Source organism: Rattus rattus, chromosome 3 (assembly GCF_011064425.1).
Source record: "Rattus rattus isolate New Zealand chromosome 3, Rrattus_CSIRO_v1, whole genome shotgun sequence".
NCBI lineage: Eukaryota > Metazoa > Chordata > Mammalia > Rodentia > Muridae > Rattus > Rattus rattus.
The window spans coordinates 14378058-14397504 of NC_046156.1; the positions used below are offsets into that span (position 1 = coordinate 14378058).

General features: G+C 40.5%; 1 protein-coding gene across 1 annotated transcript; it reads left to right on the plus strand.

Annotated features, from left to right (window-relative positions):
• Positions 1-4101: 4101 nt before the first annotated feature.
• Positions 4102-18870, plus strand: Rpf1 (ribosome production factor 1 homolog). The gene is made up of 9 exons (XM_032897202.1): positions 4102-4352; positions 5837-5893; positions 7541-7621; positions 12149-12244; positions 12819-12972; positions 17167-17249; positions 17685-17866; positions 18009-18135; positions 18617-18870. The coding sequence occupies exons 1-9, from the start codon at positions 4125-4127 to the stop codon at positions 18656-18658; spliced, it is 1050 nt and encodes a 349-aa protein (XP_032753093.1). The 5' UTR covers positions 4102-4124; the 3' UTR covers positions 18659-18870.
• Positions 18871-19447: the final 577 nt, after the last annotated feature.

Consider the following 19447-nt stretch of genomic DNA (forward strand, 5'->3'; position numbering starts at 1 on the left):
GCCAGCCTGGAGCTACAAGAGACTGTCTCAACCATCCCGTTTAAAACAAACAAACAAGTAGACAAATAGGCAACCCACACAATAAATAAATGAGTCTAATAAAATTCTTGGACTTAAGCTAGGTCTCTAATAAATTAAGGCTGAAAGGACTGGGTAGGTGGTTTAGTTGCTGCGAGCACAAAGACCAGAGTCCAACCCCCGGTAGCCATACAAAACCCAGACATCCCAGCATGCATCTGTGATCCTAGTGCCGGGGAGACAGAAATAGGTGGGTCTACTTGGAGTTTGCTGGTGTGAAAGTCTAGCTACACACAGTCCTTGTCCTTAGATGATCTTCCATCACTTTACCACAAAGGACCCCGTGGCTGTGTGAGAGTAATTACAAGACTTCATTTTATTTCTCTCCCAAAGTGAAGCTTAGCTTTCAAGGGTATTGTTAAACCAAGGCAAACGTTACCGTCTACTTTATCTGTGTGGTAAAAGTATAGTAAAAGATGGCAAGACTTTATCTCTCGTTCATCTGTTTGCTGTAGAGAATCTAAGGATTTTAAAAATGTGCCTGAAAGGGGTTGGGGATTTAGCTCAGTGGTAGAGCGCTTGCCTAGCAAGCGCAAGGCCCTGGGTTCCGTCCCCAGCTCCGGAAAAAAAAAATGTGCTTGAAAGATAATAATAATAATAGAAGGGGTGAGAAAACTTTGTTCTCTTTACTGGATCAGGAAGGAAAGAAAGAAATCCTATTCAGAAGGAACAAACAGTACAAACGTTTGGTTCTGGTGAGCCTCAGCCATGTGTTGAGGTATGGTTTGCACCACTGAAGAAATCCCACAAAGTGCTCTTGTCATCTCATCATAGCCAACTCCCGTTTTACACTAAGACTTCGTGTTAAGATTTTTCTCGATCTTTAATTAATGGCAGCGATAGAAAGCAAGTCACGTTTTTAAGGGAAGTTTATGTTAATAAGAGACCCCACTGCCCATGGCGCCTCAATCCTCCAAAGCCCTGTTTTAGTGCCCTGGCTTTCACTATGGGCACACTTCTGGCTCATATGGAGCAAAGTTAGCGCTGTTCGAGTGGAACTTTGGTGCCACTGAGAGCGTGACGCGCTTCAGCACCTTGTCGATTAAGTTACTAGGATGTTTTTCTGCCTTTTTTTTAAAAAAGAATTTCCTATATGCTTACTGTATTTATGAAGAATGCTAAATGGACACAGCAGTCGTGTGTGTGTGTGTGTGTGTGTGTGTGTGTGTGTGTGTGTGTGTGTGATGAATTTGAGAGGGAGTTGGGGGATGGGAAGAGTTGAAGGAAAGAGAGAGGTGAAAATGAAGTAGTAACTTCTGAAAAACATATCTTTTAACGTTTGGTAAAATGATGGCTGCATAAGAGAAGGGAGGTGGGCCTGGGAACCGCTGAATGGAATGAATATGATCAAACCAGTTTGCCCAAAACTCTTGTAGAACTAGTAAAGTTTGTGTTAAAGAATTAGCCATCAGGAATAGGACAAAGAGAATAAATTAACAATAATTTCACCTTCAGTAACTTCGACCTATTGATCTGCATGCTATGTGTGTGTGTGTGTGTGTGTGTGTGTGTGCACATGTATGTGTGTGGCAAAAATTGGCATAACAAAATGTGTCAACTTTTGGAAGATACAGTGAATCAATATCTTCCAAATGATCAATAAATCCATTTTGTTACAAAGACACACATAGGTAACCTGTCAGAGCAAAACATTTTAATGTATGCAACAGGCTATTAAAAACTCATTGATATAATTTATGGAATTTTATGGGTTTTTTTTTTTTGAGACGGAGTCTTAAGTGTGTATCACTCATGGCCTGGAACTCACTGTATAGACCAGGCTGGCCTTAAATTCACAGGGACCTACTGGTCTCTGCCTTCCAAGTTCTGGGATTAAAGTTGTGTTTCAACATACCCAGCTATCATGGCAAGTCACCTTTAAGAAGATTGCCACTTGTCAAATTTTGATGAAATACCAAATACCAATACTTGTCTGAAAAAAAATCTTAGATATTCTTCTCTCAACTGGTTACATAATTAAGGCTAGAATTTCTTCATGTATTTCAACAAAGATTTCCTAGCAATAAAGACTCTATGCAAAAATAGTTATTAATCTACCTAAAAGCCCATAAAACAATATGACTCTTTGCAATTGCTTTTTCTGCTACAAAATACAGTCATTTTCATAAAGTATGTAAGTTCTTAAATAATGGTTTTACTGCTACTATACTTAAATATATGCAAGCTTTATTAAGCCCTAATTTACATTTTTGCTTGTTTTGACAGATATAACCACAGAAGTTTTCGATAATTTTTAAGATAAATATTCTGAGAAAAATAAGGATAATCTAAAGATTATGGTTTATTACCTCACATTTAAAATATTTGTGTCTCTTGCCCAGCTGATCTGATCACAATGTATAGGTTTAATTTTATAGAAAATATATTCTCACTGATGGATTTCCAAGTACCATGGACTAGTAAAGGAGATACGTTCTGTGAAATGCTTTTACGACACAGTTATATCACTGTGCACACAAGATAGTGTGTACTTACACAAATGTTGGTGGCATATGGCGTTCATTCTGCATGGTCTTTTGATTTAATCAAGAGATATGATAAGACCTGAATCATCTGAGTTGTCACAGGTGTAACATAGCACACTGTTTTACAGAAACAAAAATGGAAATGGGAGTATAACTTAAAGATTAAAAGTGCAGGACAGCAAATATTTAAACCAGCAGTATTGCATCTGCCAGTATCATTCAAGTTTTTTTTTTAGCAGTCAGGAAATGAGTACTATCCTAATTGTAATGTTGCATTTTTATATGACTGTCATCATGGTGGGTTTGCACCAGCATTACCACAAGTATGAATAATATTCTGCTACAATTTAACAATAGTTACATCACTAACCAATAGGATTGGTCAGTTCCATGGTAACTGGAGACCTGTAGCTGAGATTTCTGTGATGTCACTGCCTATATATCATCTCCATCAATGTATTTGGAAAGTGTTTTGACTTATGACTTGTTGTTCTATTACTATGAAAAGATTTTAGGAACTTCTGCCTTGGAAAACGGAATTTTGGGAGACCTAAACCTATGTTTACAGGCCTCTCATGCTTGGTGTCGGAATAAACTGTCTCATTTTCTCTGAGGTGAGAGCTGTGTTTTTGGGTGAATACTACCTTTGTTCAATTCATTATCATTTTTCATTCAACTCATTTTCCTTTATTTTCTTCTTAAATAATTATTATGAGGATTTTTATGTGTAAATCAAGGAGACTGTAAACCCAGCTTTATGAAGATACTCACTTAGCATCCACAAGTAGCATCTTGAAAATAAAACAAAATGCCAGGTCATTTCCCCCCTCAATTGTAGTTCAATTGAACTACACCTTACATAAAAAACAGAATCTTTTCAAAACCCTTCCAGAATCTATTCAACTTCAAGCCTCCTCCTCTCTCCTAATTTTTCTTTTGCCTTTTGGTGTCCGTGGTGTTTGGGTAGTAGACAAGTTTGGTGCCGCTGAGGTGCCTCCGACCTGGACGGTTCCATTGTCCGGTAACTCTTCTGCATTATTAGTTTGTCTCAGATTAAAGGCTCTTCGCTGGATTACTGAACAAGCGTCTTAAAGTCTTAGATCAATGGCAGAAACACATTCTGAGAACCTCGAAGTCGCGATGGTAACTCTCTTGCATTCTTTTCATATTCTTTTATCTTGTTCTGTGTTTTTTTCCTCTAATGTCTCATACTACTTTAAAACTCACCACACAACTTTTTGAGCCATTTTGTTTCTTTGCAGCAATTTGTAGCTAAATACAAGAATCGACACCCAGGAGAGGCTCAGTGAAAGAATCTAGGAACTCTTCTCTCTGTTCCTTAAGTCCGCAGCGAACCCTGAATTTTTGACACTTTCGTTTTTCTTTTTTTTAATTGTGTTTTTTAAGTTAAATTTACATTTGAAATGTGTTACTTTCTTAAATAGCTAATCCATAAAGCAGCAGCACATTTGGTCCAGAATTTGGCGGCCCCGGAAGTAAAACCCTATGACCCGGGTCAAAGACGGAAAGCACTTCCGTTTCCGTACAGCTGCAAACAACATGGCGAAGGCCGGCGAGAAAAGTGGCGGTGGTGGCAAGCGAGGCTTGAAGAGGAAAGCGCCCGCTGAAGAGCCTCAAGAAACTGCGGTCGCGAGCGATGGGACGGCGGAAAGCGGGGTACAGTCCGCGAAAGCGGCTGCCTTCCCCCCGGGCTTCAGTATCTCGGAGATTAAGAACAAACAGCGGCGACACTTGATGTTCACGCGGTGGAAACAGCAGCAGCGGAAGGTACGCGCGGGTTTGAAGCCGCACAAGCGCAGGGCCGGCGCCGGGGGCGCGCGGCGGGCCCGCTGTGTGCGCGTCACCCGCAACTCGCTAGGCTGCGGGGTCTGTAGCGTCAGCCTTTTGCGGGATGAGCTTGGCGTGTGGGATCCGGCCCTTGCGTTCTTCCGGAAGCCGAGGGTCCCAGAGCAGACGACCCACCCCCTCGCCCCAGAAGGCGGAGGGCTCCGCGCCCTAGTTTTGTGCGCTGCCTGCCTGCCTGCCTGCCTGCCTGCCTAGCGTTGGTTAATTTCCAACTCCAGATCCTAAACTCTTGACTCTTTCAAGAAACTCTTAGTTAAGTTTTAGTACAGTGAAGTGTCTGTAATAGCTGCGTTTGCTCTCTGTCGCCTTTTGCTTGCACCGTCCTGGAAGTAAACATAGGTTGAAAGCTAGTCATACTTGTAAAGCTTGCCCAAGATCTTATGATTTGTGTCTAAATTACAATTTTAAAAATTCCCTATTTTTATTACATTCTCTTACTGGAGGGCCTTGGCTGGATCTTTTCCGAAGTGCGAGGTTGCTACTGGAGTTTTTTGTTTTTTAAAGATGTGTTTATTGTTTTATGTGAGTACACTGTAGCTGTCTTCAGACAAACCAGAAGAGGGCATCAGATCCCATAACAGATGGTTGTGAAACACCATGTGGTTGCTGGGAATTGAACTCAAGGCCTCTGGAAGAAAGTGCTCTTAACCACAGAATTCTTATGGTAGACATGTCAACTACTTTGGTTTGCAAGCATGAGGGAAGAATGTCCTAAAAGCGCCCCCCCCCCTTTTGGTGATGATCAGTAGGCCCTAAAAAATGTGCCAAACATTTTGTCAGATTCTGGAGATAATGGTGTATACTAAGTAACAATAATCATGTTTGCAACTTCCTATTGGTCTTAAAAGGTATTGGTTATAAACTATACGAATAACTAGTGGTGACCTTCTTGGAAACATTCTGAAAACTCATCTCCTATTCCTGTCTATTTTTAGTGCTTTCCGGGAGAAGTAACCATTATACCCAGGATCTTTAGAAAGCATCCACTAGGGGAAAATGTACTTGTTAATAAGTTAATTATTGAAAGCATGATAGTAAAAATTAAAACCATTGAAAGTTTAAATGTTCAGACTCAACTTTGACTTATGTAAGTAAAACAAAGCTCTTTGTTAAACGAGTCTTATTGATGAGCCTGTCCATTTGTGGTTCAGCATTTTAGCTGTTTCTAGTTGTGGGTGGTACTGTGCACCTATAATCTAAACACTGAGGAATCTGAGGCAGGAGGATGGTCAGTCAGAAGCAAGCCTGAGTAGAAGGGCTACCTAAACAGATCTTTTAAAAGTTTTGTGTGCTTACTTTAAACAGTTACAGTAATTTCTCAGAATTCCTAGAGCTGTCTTGTGGTTTCAGTGTGAGCTTATGAGGTAACTGCTGCTCTCTCATTATTGTCTGCTTTTATCCCAAAGGAAAAGTTGGCAGCTAAGAAAAAACTTAAAAAGGAGAGAGAGGCTCTTGGTGATAAGGTAAGTAAAACTTTTAGCCATATGTTTTGTCTTATGTTATGAAGTGTTTCCTGATACTGCGTTGGTTTCTTCTAAGACGTTTCAGATGTATAAAAGTAATGTCATCAGTTGCTTTACCCAACTTAGCAAATAGTGGTGAAAACCCATCCCTGTTCTCAGAGTCGCTCCCTCAGATGGAGTTGCTGAATTCCCTGCGTTGTTCCTCACTCGGTATGTGGTGTACAGGAGTAAGTACATTGTGCTGTTGATGGTCAGCAGGCAGAGAATGCTCTCTCCCTGGCTTTAGACTGAGGAACTCCCCACTTGAGGTTTGAAGGTTTAGCTCTTGTGACCTGAAGCCAAGAGAACTCCTAACATTCCTACATTGGTGCACAACTGCGTTTTTCATTTTTAAAAAAATTTACACATACACTTAATTTATAACTTATCTTGTAAGGTTTCTAAAGCATATGGTTCTCCTTCCTTCTTACCTCCTGTAAATACCAAGTGAGAATAAGGGTTTCTAAGATCGGCAAACATATTCAGACTATATACAAACTGAACATACCTACTTTTCATGCACTGTCCAATAGTATCAACTGAAAACATCTAAAGTCACCTTTGACCTTCAGAATTCTAATCCACCATGCAGTATCATCAGCTAATTGCAGCAGATTGATGTGCAGGGCAGCCTTTAACATTATCAGTTATCATTATCAACCTTTAATATTATCAGTTATCATCATTATCAACTATTTAAGGTTACCACTGGGTGGGGTGTAGCTTAACGGGCTTTGAACTGGTGTGCACAACACCCCGCCTAAACACGCAAAACGTCAGATTTTGGACTGAAAGATGTCCTCCTAGGACTACTTTAAAGATTATGTCAGGTTGGCAGATACCTCAGTAAGGTAAAAGCACTTCCTGCCAAGCTTGGCCGACTGAGCAGAATTCCTAGAACGCACTGGGTGGAAGGGGAGCAGCGCCCACCAAGCGCACACCTTGCACACCTTGCACACATGCACACGGACCGTCCTGAATAGTCCGTCGGCTCATCTTTCCTTCATGTCATTACGTAGCATCTACGTGTTCTTCTGATTCTGCTTTTACTCCGTGTAAGTGTGTTGATGCCATGAGCCAAGCCACATAATAATTCTGCGTTATCTGGTCATGTGGTACGCAGCGTGTTAGCTTAGCATGCTGTTGGACATTTGCTGAATTGATGTTTGTTTCCATCACAACTGACCACCCCACAGACATTTTATTTCTTTCCATAAATTAACCCCAGACAAAACTTCCTGGTCACTGGGTAGGCTTTTGTCACATTTCTGAGTAGATTTCTGAAGTACAGAAGCAGTCTCCTGGATTTGCACCTTACTAAATTACGTTTCCATTCTGCCGACTTCCTTTTTACTTTAGATTTTATGTTAGACATGGATAATTTCTGTGACTGAAGTCTTTCATTGTGTACTTACCGTGGGTGTCCAGGTTTTTAAGGGGTAGTGTTATTGCTCCATTTTATTCCTAGGATTCACGTGACAGTGGTTGTGGTGTGAAATAAGGGCATGTAGTTTCAAGGTTACGTAGAGGATATTCTGTTTCCCAACAGTAATGTGGAGTTGTAAATATAAAATGCTTCTAACACTCAGCGCTTTCCATCCTGCTTAGGCTCCACCGAAGCCTGTACCCAAGACCATTGACAACCAACGCGTGTACGATGAGACCACAGTAGACCCCAATGATGAAGAGGTAATGTCAGAAACCAGTGGGAATGATCCCCCTTGGAATGTTGCGTGATGGTATTTAACATGGTGGTCCTCAGAGCAGGGTCCCCCTTGTCCCCTTCCTCCTTGTCTCTTTTTCCTCTCACTGGTATTTGTCTCTCCTAGAATATTTGAAATGGCACCAGAAAGTACAGTCTGGGGACTTGAATATATTACTTTACTTAGATCTTTCTTAAATACTAAAAATATATTTCACTACGTTTTGTGTCTTTTTCACAGCGGTTTTACACAGAAGTCTTGTTAGAGCTGTTCTTCCCTGTGGCTTTTCCCTCTGGTACATGCATCTCTGAAGATTGCTTTGTTTGCTAGTTTGTAAAGATACAGTTGATTTGGGGGTAGTGGTCCTCTAACCATAGTTTGCCTAAACTGGCTTCTAATAGTTTATCTAAATATTGGCTTCATTTTAAGTTTTAGATAGTTATTTCTCCAATGACAGCTTTATCTCTTGCGTTATTTTTTTCTTTTGTTCTGACCTGAACTTCCGCTATAATGCTGAGTGAATAAAGAGGCCATGAAGGGGTCCTTGAGTGTCCCTCATAAGAAAGACTATTGCCTATACCATCTCGTTGATGTGGATGTCATCAGCCGAGGTTTTCCTTACGCTTTCAGAAATCACACTTAGGCTTGGATCCATCATCAGTGGGTTTCCTGAAAGTGTAGAGATGCTTATGTGTCTCTGCCACATCTTACCTTTATGTGTCTATGGGCTGTAAATTAGTTAAAATAAGTATCCTTCGTTCTTGGGATAAGCCTATTCTGGTTATGATAGTCTACATTTTATACATTGTTGTGGATTGTTGATACTCGCTTAGAATTGACATATTTGAACTCATGACTGAAATTATAGTAATGTCTCTTTATGATTCCTAATTTTTTTTTCTCTTTTTAAAAAAATAAAACTTCATTATTAGTATTGTGCAAATAAAAATCACCCTGCAGTGAGAAGAGCTCGACCGGCCATCTGTTCTAGGAAAACCCATCTTTATTCTAACCTTTCTCTACCAGACGTGGCTAGTTTCAGAGCAGTTTTTCTTTGACCTTTTCTACTGAGTTTTAGGATTCATTTCTCTCTCTTTCTCTTGTTTCCTTCTACTTCACTAAGCTTCCTCTTTAATTTATCTATTTGCTCATTTTTAATTTTTTTTTTGCTGTGAGCCATAAAATTCCCTTTGAGTATCACTTTGTAAATCCCACAAGTTTGAAAAGGAGCTCTTTCCACTGTTACATTTAAACCAGAGGGCTTTATTTTTTAGTGGGATATTCGTTAATCATTTATTAAGCTTTTTGTTCAATTAAAAAAATTAATTGGCATGCGTGAGTCCATAATTTAGTACATAAGTGTAGCATTCCGGACAATTAAATTGTAGTGACTTAGATCTCAGGTATTCTGTGTGAGAGCCTTCAGTCTTCTCTACTTACTTTTCATTATGTGATAAATAGCTTCAGATTCTAATGATCTCGTTCTGCTGTTTATGTAATATAAATTAATTTTTCCTGTCTTTGGCACTTAACCAGCCTTTGACAGAAGCCATCGGCCAGCACACCTTACCTCATTAGTCTCCAGGCTGCAGTTCCTGGTTTATCTTTGGCTCTATCTGGTCCACACCCAGCCCTGAGCTTTCTGAGGAAGTATCGATTCACCCTCTCTGCTAATGCATGTTTGTGTTGCTTTACATGGTCTGTGCACTTTGACCGTTCGTTCGTTCGTTCGTTCGTTCGTTCTTTCGTTCTTTCTTTCTTTCTTTCTTTCTTTCTTTCTTTCTTTCTCTCTTTAACTTTAGTCAAGAATTTTGGGTCTTGTTTTGTTTTGAGATTTGTTGCTGTTGTTTGGGTGTGTGCGTGTGTGTTCAGAGGAGCTGGAACTCGAACCCAGACCCCTGCCTGTGCTAACCAGTCACGTGCTCCAGCCCAGGGATTCTCTAATTTCCCTTTTTAATTAGTTTCAGCTCATTGATTATAACATGCTTATTTATAAATATTTGAAAATGATATAGATTTATCTGGGTCATTTCTATTAATTTTATTGTGCTTTTTTGCTTAACATACTTTGAGTTTTTGTCTTTTTCAGGTAAAGAGGGAATTTTAAGTCCTGGCATGTAGTCTGTTCTGAGGAATGTTGGGTGTTCCTTGGAAACCTGTGTTTCCTGTGATTTTGGAGGGATTGTTGTGTCTTCGTAGACCGCCCCCATCTTGCATATTCTTTCTGCGTGTCGGTTTCATTGTTCCCGAAGGAAGAGCATGTGTACTAGACCTTTCAGCTGCCTGCCTCTTCCAGCTCTTTGAGTTTTTACTTCTAGGTGTTAGTTCTCTTGTTAGCTGCATGTGTTTACAATTATACTGTTCTCTGTAATTACCTGTGTGTGATAATAATTACATTTTTTGATGTACTCATCCTGGATCCCATAGAAAATAAATATCCCCTTTGTTTAGAGCAGCACTCTTACTGTCTGTCTGTTATGTACATGGGACCTCTCCCGCTCTCTTAGGGACTCTCCTTGGCAGACTTTCCATGCTTTGCTTTGAGGTTACTCACAGACTTGAATTTAATATGTGTCACTTATCAGGAGCATATGGCTAGGTCATGCATCTTAGGTCAGCCTGAAAATTAGTATTTAGTGTCAGTTAATATCTTTGCTAGACTTTTACATCCATCTGCCTTTTCCCCACTCTGTATTTTTCTCTCTTCTTCCTTTACTGTTTTCTTTTATGTTAATTTTTTACTATGCTGTTTTAATTCCTCTTGGTTTTTAGACTATGGCATTCTCACAGCACTTTCCCCTAGATTTATGTCATGCACTGGGCTAGGAGCTTAATTCTCAGCACAGGAAGGAAGCAAGCAAAAGGCCACATGTGTCTTCACTCATCGGGAGACTGCAGCAAAGCCACACCGTTCCGCTAAGCACGCAGAGAAGGCGCTGTTGGGACTGGGTTTCCTCTGTCTTTGTATGTGCTATTGGTCATAGACCACGTGTTGTCTGTGCATGACCTAGAGTTGCATGCAGTTACTGCTCAAGTTGACGTGAAGCTTTTCGAAGGAACTGGAGTGTTTATCCATAGACATGTTTATCCATGTCTTTTATGTGCATACAGGTTTACCATTTTAGCGCTTGTTCCCTGGGCCATTTTCTTTTGGTTTGCAGGATTTCCTTTTTGTTGCATAGCAGATTTAATAGCTGCTAGTTATCTCAGGATTGTTTACTAAAAATATGTTTATTTTGCTTTTAACTTCATAGTATAAGGCTTTTTTGTTTCTGTACTTTGAACATATTCTGTGGCCTACCAATCATCATTATTTCTATCTGTCTCAAGCTTTTCTGTGATTTTTAACTGCGTTTACTGTTGTTCTTTTGTATCCTGTTTGGGATGTGCTGAGCTTCTTAGTGTCGGTCTTTGTATCAAGTTTGTCTTTTTAGCCATGATTTCTTCAGGTACCTTTTCTGCCTTTCTCTCCTGCCCTTCAGGATCCCCCGTTACACACTGCTGACGTGTTTGACATTATGCTGCAGTTCTAGGACAGTTTCTTGGTTCTCCACACTGGACCATGTTGCTATCTAGCTGAAATTGTTTTTTAGTTCATGTGTCAGCCTAACTTAATTATCTGCCACTTATTTCTCCTGATTGTATACCAAACTTCCTGAAAGTTAAAACATTTTAGATAATACAGTGTTGTAGTTCTAGATTGTAAATTATTTAATTAGTTTATTTTGGATGTGTTTGTTTATTTGACTGTATCTCCCTCAGTAGCCCAGGCTGCCCTAGACAATGTTGCTCAGTCTGGCTTCAAGCTCAAGGCAGTCCTTCTGCCTCAGCCTCCCTGGGATTGTAGGAGTGAGCTACTGAACTCACATCTAGTTTCCTGTTTAAGAACTGTTTAGTTTCTGCAGTTTACCTGGACTTCAGATTGTGAGGTCATTCTCTTTCTGCATCTGAGCTGTGTATGTGTTGAGCAATGCCTTCAGTGCTCCACCAGTTCGAATCTCCCTGCCTTCCAGATTCAGTGGGTTCTCAGGTCTCCCTCAGCTGTGTGAGATAGTGCCACCTGTGGGTGACAGTGTCTCAAGTCTGTCTACAGCTTGTACTCCAGAGCACCGCATTTACATTTCTGGCTACTCCATCCCTACCCTAGACGAGGTCTGCAGCCCTGGTTTGACAAAGCTGTGTTTTCACCTTCCTTCCACCAACTTGGATTCTTGTCCTTCCACTCTAGACTGCTATCCCCTTCACAGAAGCTGGTGCTGTTGTGTCCCGTCCCCGTACCCCCCCCCCTGTGTCTGTAGGCATTTTGCAAGAATCCACACATCTTAGCTTGTGCCCTGAAATTATTTTTGGCAACTACCGATTTATACTTGTGCAGAGGGGAATCGGTTCTGTGTGTCACTGTTAATGTCAGCCCTCCTACACCTGTCAGCTAACAGTCAGTCAAGCAATGCTTTAAAATCCATGCTTAGTGAACTGTTTGTTTGATATAAAATAATCTCTCCTCTCTTCTCAGGTGGCTTATGATGAGGCTACAGATGAATTTGCTTCTTACTTCAACAGACAGACGTCTCCTAAGATTCTTATCACAACCTCAGACAGACCTCATGGGGTAAACACATTGATTCGTGTAGTCCATGAATTAGATTTAAGTGCTCGGTTCAGAAGAGTGAAGTCGTTTATTACCTTTGATGATGACAGTGAATAAACTAAACAAAGACAGTCGATGAGGATTAGGTTTACACAGCATAATTCTTAGGAGAGTTTTGCAGCCGTGACACTGTAAACGTCACTGCTGCTAAATCCTCGGTCTGGAGTGCTGTCCTGCCCAGTGTGGGGTCCCCAGCAGCATCCCCAGCCTCTGTCCGTTATGAATCAGCAGCAGCCCCACGCCCTATACCAGCTCTGGCCAGAGAGTCTCCAGACACTGCCATGCCTCTGTCTCTATGAAGTGGCACCGCCCCTTCCTCCCTGCTGACCTGGGCTTTAGTATGATTGACATGGCCTCTGTCTCTATGAAGTGGCACCGCCCCTTCCTCCTTGCTGACCTGGGCTTTAGTGTGATTGACATGGCCCTGCTTTCCCTCTCCCCAGTTTGGCTCACTGTTGGAACATTATCTTAGGGCTATCATTACGCCTGTCCTTAACATCCTTTCTCTTCTTACTTTTTCTTATTTTTCTTACAGAGAACAGTACGACTCTGTGAGCAGCTCTCAACAGTTATACCGGATTCACATGTTTATTACAGAAGAGGACTGGCTCTGAAAAAAATTATCCCACAGTGCATTGCAAGAGATTTCACAGACCTGATCGTTATTAATGAAGATCGTAAAACACCAAGTATCCTTTAGGTTTTTTTTTTTTTTTTTTTTTTTTGGAGCTGGGGACCCAACTCAGGGCCTTGCGCTTGCTAGGCAGTGCTCTACCACTGAGCTAAATCCCCAACCCCTTAGGTTTCTTTTTAAAAAGATTTTCCTGTCCTTTTCCTCGCCCATTTTAAACGTATATGGAAGAATAGGAAAAGGCTTCCCATTACTTTCAGAGTGGATATTTTTCTGTAACATTGTATCTCTATCCCAGATGCTATAAGATTATTTTTTATTCACAAAAACATTTATCAGGCAAGTGTTCTATCTAAAACACTGCTAAAACAGTCAACCTACCATAGTGAATTCAGACATATTGCTGTGCCAGCTAACAAGAACACTGGTCCAGGGACTTGGGGAGGGGTGAGCTTGGGAAGGGGTGATGAATGACGCAGAGGAATAGTCATTTGAAAAGGAGGAAAATGAAAGCACTAACCCAGGAGACACCAGGACTTCGGTATCTTTTTTTTTTTTTTTTTTTTTCGGGGCGGGGGACCGAACCCAGGGCCTTGCGCTTCCTGGGCAAGCGCTCCACCACTGAGCTAAATCCCCAACCCTGGACTTCGGTATCTTACGCTCTGAGGAAGCACATGACTTCATTGTTCTGAGGTAGTGAAGCCTTGGTGTATGGCTCCTGGTGTTTTGGGTGCTAGTGACAATGGAACTTTTTCTGTAAGTCTCACATCTGAGACAAATGTCATCTGACTCGAAGGTATTCTGTTGAGGTGAAAGAATATAAAATATATCTAGATTCTTAGAGTTGCTATTGTTTCTTGAATAGTGCCTGTTATCTCAGTATTTAGGAGATGACCAATCGAGTGAGTCAGATTAGTAAAGAATTTATAAAAATAGCAATAGAATGTTCTGTTCTGCCACAGGACAACACATTCTTTTTATATCAGTGGACACTCAGGTGTTTTAATACACTTTTTTAATCCATTTTTTTTACAGCTTTCATTGTTTTTAATATAACTTAAGCATATTATTTAGTTTGCCTGTATTAGTTTTTCAGAAACTAAAATAGCCAAAACTTTAGCATGGCATTTGTTGACTAGATAATAATTTAGTTTGACTAGATTAGTATATTTTTATATGCCTGTTACTCCAGAAAAGAATTTAAAGTGATTGCTGCTTGTATCATGGGTTCCCCAAATAGAAGACCAAGGTCTGTTTTGGTTTTAGCAATTAGGTTGTCATCATTTTGAAACTGCCAAGAAACAAGCACTGTAAGAAACAAGGGTTCATCGACTTCATGAAGTTCTCTCTGCTTTAGTATCTTATGGAGGTGCACAGATGGCCAAGCTTTCAGAAAGCCTGCACTGCCGTGACAAAGCATGTCTTTCTGAAACACTCACTCTTCCGCTCCACCATGCACTTACCTCATAGAGCCAGTTTTCAGCCTCTTCATTACTCAGATAAAAACAGTGAGTGTTTGGCGTGAGTTTTGTTAATTAACAATACAACTTATGTGCCCCTCCAAAAAAAATCCAAATAATTTACTTGAGAGCCTATAAATTCAGAATCTGCACTTCACTTTTGACACAAGCCACAATGTAATAGGAATGTTCTAGATAGAATTCAGGCCTTTACAAAAGTTAGGGGAAATTGTAGATCTACTGGTCTTCTTGATTTTCATGGTATTGTGATGAATATCCATGCGGTTAAGTACTTGGTGAAGTTAACCCTGTAGTGAATCGTTAACCAGGGGACTCAGTGTTTGCTATTGTCCTGTCATTTAGTAGACAACTAATACCTGTCTATTACAACAAACAAAACAAACGAAAAACCAGTTCTACCCTGAGGTTAACAGAAGCGGGGAAGGCATGTTCATGACTCATACCTGCTCTGTTAAGTGACAAGCACCATGCAAGTTAATTCTAACTGCATGAAAAGGTGGAGGGGAAGCAGTCCTTAATGGAATGGAGAAGCAGAGTACTCCGAGGGTTTGGAATAATTGGAGCAAGAGCAGCTTTATTATACATAGTATATAAGATTATATGAGGACCTTCAAGTCAAAACATTTGAGGAAATCAGATATAAGAAATGTAGCTTGCACCTATATTACTGGGTCAAACTAATGTCTTTATCCTGAACATGAGTCAGCGCTGACAGAATGTGAGGAAACAAGCTGCTGCTACTGACATGTGATGGGCAGTTTTTCATTTGTCTTTGGGGAGCACGGCGCAGCTAAAATGACCTGGCCAGGTCCTGTGTGCCTTGATTACCACACCAGTATCGGGAAATGTACTGGGAAGGGGAGAGCACCAACTGCAACCTCATTTTAATGATCGGAGGGAAATGTCATCTAAGAAAAGTCAGGAGAGAAGTAGTTGTAGAAGTGGAAATGTTAAATGGGAACAGTAATGCCCGGTGGACTGGGGACAAGTTGAAGAGAACTAATGTTGGCAACATTGTTTTGTAAATCTCATATTGTGTACATTGATGTGAAATGGCTTTCTTGGAGCATAATTTTCTAGTACGGAGACTAGACACCATGAACGAAGAAACTTTGGTCATAGTTGACAGCTTAGTTTCAGAGAGAAGGACCATGACCATCATGGCAGGAAACATGGCAGCCGGCAGACAGGCTGTGACACTAGAGCCTGAGCGAGAGCTTACACCTCATCTACAAGTTGGAGATGGAGAGGGGCAAGACAGAAACTGGGCCTGCTGAGGGCTTTTGAAACCTCAAAGGCCACCCCAGTGACAAACTACCTTCAAGGCTACTCCAAATCCTTCCTAAGCATCCCACCAGCTGCAAACCATTATTGGTGTTAGTCTCATGCAAACCACTGCATTCCAAGGTCACCTTAAAGGCAGCAGAAAAGTAACTAAGGCCACGATTTGAGGTTGATGGGTTTTTGTTTTTTGTTTTTGTTTTTTTTTTTTTTTTTTGGTTCTTTTTTTTCCGGAGCTGGGGACCGAACCCAGGGCCTTGCGCTTCCTAGGCAAGCGCTCTACCACTGAGCTAAATCCCCAACCCCGATGGTTTTTTTTAATAGGGTATAATTTAGCTTCTCCCACCTGCCTTTAGTCTAGCAGTTCTCAACTTGTGGGTTGCAACCCCTTTAAGGAGTTCAATGACCCTTTTACAAGGGTTGCCTAAGACCATCGGGAAACACAGTTACATTATGATTCCTAACACTAGCAAAATTGCAGCTTACGAAATAGCAGCAAAAGTAATTTTATGGCTGGGGGTCACCACGATATGAGTAACTGTATTAAAGAGTTGCAGCATTAGGAAGGTTGAGAAGCACTACTTTAGTAAAGACAGCAGCCAAAGGGTTCAAAATCCAGGCTGTAGTAAACTGTACCTCCATCCCTTTAAGTACTTTTAGTTTTGAAATTGGGTCAAGTTGCCCAGACACAGGCTGGACTATCAATCCCAGTTTTTTGTGTCCCCCTTAAACAAAAAGCCGTTATAACTGAAAGCTCTTGGTCAACCACTGTTTTCAGGTCTGGCTGCTTGTGATACAATTGGGCACCAGCCATAACTTATTCAATGAACAGTAAGGTTGTTATAGTACCTTTGTGCTATGAAACCTTGAATGTTAGTCTGTTTATTGTCTGAGGCTTTTGACTGCTATCCTTGCTGGTAGGTAGATCTCATAAATTTCATTTGTAGTTTATAGTATCTAGCATAATTCTGTTCATGCTAGGCTGTAAGTGGATTATAAAGGTTGGTTTTGATTTCTTATTAGTCCAAAGAACTGCTCTCTTAAGTAGCTTTGTTTTCAGTGTAACACATCTGTAGTATGTTGGATGATACTCTACATGTCCTAATCTTACAAACGGAACGTACAAGTGGGGGTGACCTTACATGCCAGTTGTATTGAATCACATCATTTTGAGTAGGAGCCATTGGATAGATGTTGTTGTTTTGCTCTGTACTTTGACTTTGAAAGACCAGAAGGTCCTATTGAGAACGATGCTACTTAAGTGTTACAAAGTGAGACTATGAGACTATTTTGCATTAATACATCTTTTCCTGAAAGATTGTGTGTGGCTTGACTTTGGTTTGGTAGGAAAAGTTCAGTTAACCCAGAAGAACATATACATCCATTCACTAATTTGTAGATTTAGGTGCCTTTGACCATACAGAAAACTTGTTTATTCAGTTAGGACTCGAGTTACAGTTTGCTGTTTATTTCTTGACTTTCATGAACAGATGGACTTATTTTGAGTCATTTGCCAAATGGTCCAACTGCTCATTTTAAAATGAGTAGTGTTCGTCTTCGTAAAGAAATTAAGGTGAGTCTTATATACTCCTTGATCAATGTTATCAATAATCCTTAAAGATATAATTGATTCTACTTATTTGGTCTGATGACAGTAGGTTTTCTGAGATTTTGTGAGACCATAAATAGTTCTGACAACAGTAGCCCTAATTACCATGAAACATTGATTTTATAGGAAGATTTGAGTATTACTAAGCCATCTGTTACATTTTTGTCTTTTTAAAGTTTTTAAAAGCTGCGATTGGTAGTTCCTATCTATAAACCCAGCACATGGGAGGCTGAGGCAGTAGGAGCACTGAGTTTTAGGAAAGTCTGAACTAAGAAGTTACAAGCATTCTGAGCCAGAGAGACCCTGTGCCACAAAACAAATTTCTTAATGTTGTCTAAATTCCCAAAAATTATGTTGTAAAGTTTTTCTAATTATCCTTTCTGGGCCTTATCTTCCCAGCGACGAGGCAAAGACCCCACACAACATGTACCTGAGATAATTCTAAATAACTTTACCACACGGCTAGGTCATTCTATCGGACGTATGTTTGCTTCTCTCTTTCCTCATAATCCTCAATTTATTGGAAGACAAGTTGCCACGTTCCACAATCAGCGGGATTACATCTTCTTCAGGTTTCACAGGTGAGGAGCATGCATTAACTCAAACTTTTCTGTCAGTCATGTAGTACATTGAGTATGAACCTAGATTCTGATATAACAAATGCTTTTAAGCATTGCCATAGGAAGTTGAATGAGCTCAATGGTTTAACTTTTGTTTCTGAAGATACATATTCAAGAGTGAAAAGAAGGTGGGAATTCAGGAACTTGGACCACGTTTTACCTTAAAATTACGATCTCTGCAGAAGGGAACCTTTGATTCCAAGTATGGAGAGTATGAATGGGTCCATAAGGTATGTGCTTATTGTTCCAAAGCCATGTAACTGTAGGTTTACATAGTAAGGTGTTTCTTCCCCCATGAACTACAAAGTACCAACACGATGTAGTGTCTTGTTCTGCTGATTAACCAGGATTTGCTTGAAGTGGTCCAAATTACTGTGGTCTTTCAGTGGGACCAGTAATGTCAACACAGGAATGGAAGAATCTCAGGCCTAGACCTGTCACACTACAGCCTCACAGGGAGTAGCCGTCTCTTAGGCCTGTCACAGTGACTCTGCTGCATTGCTTGAGAACTCACGTCAGACTCAGGAACATTTAGAAACCATCCTTTTCTGCCTGGCTAGCAGTACATCCTTCCATTTAAACTCCTCAAACTCCCAAGACATGTAAATTAGGCCTTAGGACTGTTTATCTCAGCATATTATTCATGAAGATCTATGAAACCCAGGTTCTACTGTCTTACATCTTCCTTGTCTTTTTTCCCTTTCATTTCAGCCACGGGAAATGGATACAAGTAGAAGAAAATTCCATTTATAAAGAACAATTTTGCTGGGCAGGCCTGTCTTAAAAAACTTGGTAATTGAACAAAATGTACTTTTCAAAATGGGATTTGATTTTATAAATCCTGTGTTTGAACAAATGACCAAGTGCTGTGAATTTCCATTGCATATAGTAAATATAAATATAATTTTATTTTGGTCTGAAAAATTTTTATGTATGAAAGTCGTAAAAGCTGTTGTCATTTCGGATTAGTTGTAAATAATTTCTTAGGAATGAAGATTCAAACTTTATAATTTTCATTCCCAAAGCACTTGTAGGCTAGAAAAAAGGCTTGTTGGTAGATAGTGTATGACCCTGATTTAATATACCAGTTTTAGAGGACAGGTTACTGGGACTTGGAGCAAAGTTACAGGTCACAGAGGTTAACCTGTTTTCTTGTTCCTTTCTACCTAATTACCTCCATTTGCCTACTTGAGGCATTGTTGTAAGTCCTCAATGTCTTGATTCTGTGAATCTTTAACTCTTTTTCCAGATGGAAGCAGCCGCCTTCTTGGTAGCACTAACTGCTAATGCCACTAGAGTTGTTTGTTGCCTGTGTTGAGCCCACATGGCAGTGTCAAGCACCTGTATCCCTTTCTGCCTCATTCTCACGGAGCTTAATTACCACCTTACCCTCGCTGGCAGCCAACAAACCATCTCCCTGAAGGGCTGTGGCCACGGGCATGTACAGCCACGCCCAGCTTTATACATGGGTGGCAGGATCTGAACTCAGCATAACTAACTGCAGAGCAAGTGCTCTTAGCCACCGAGCCATCTCCCTACCTA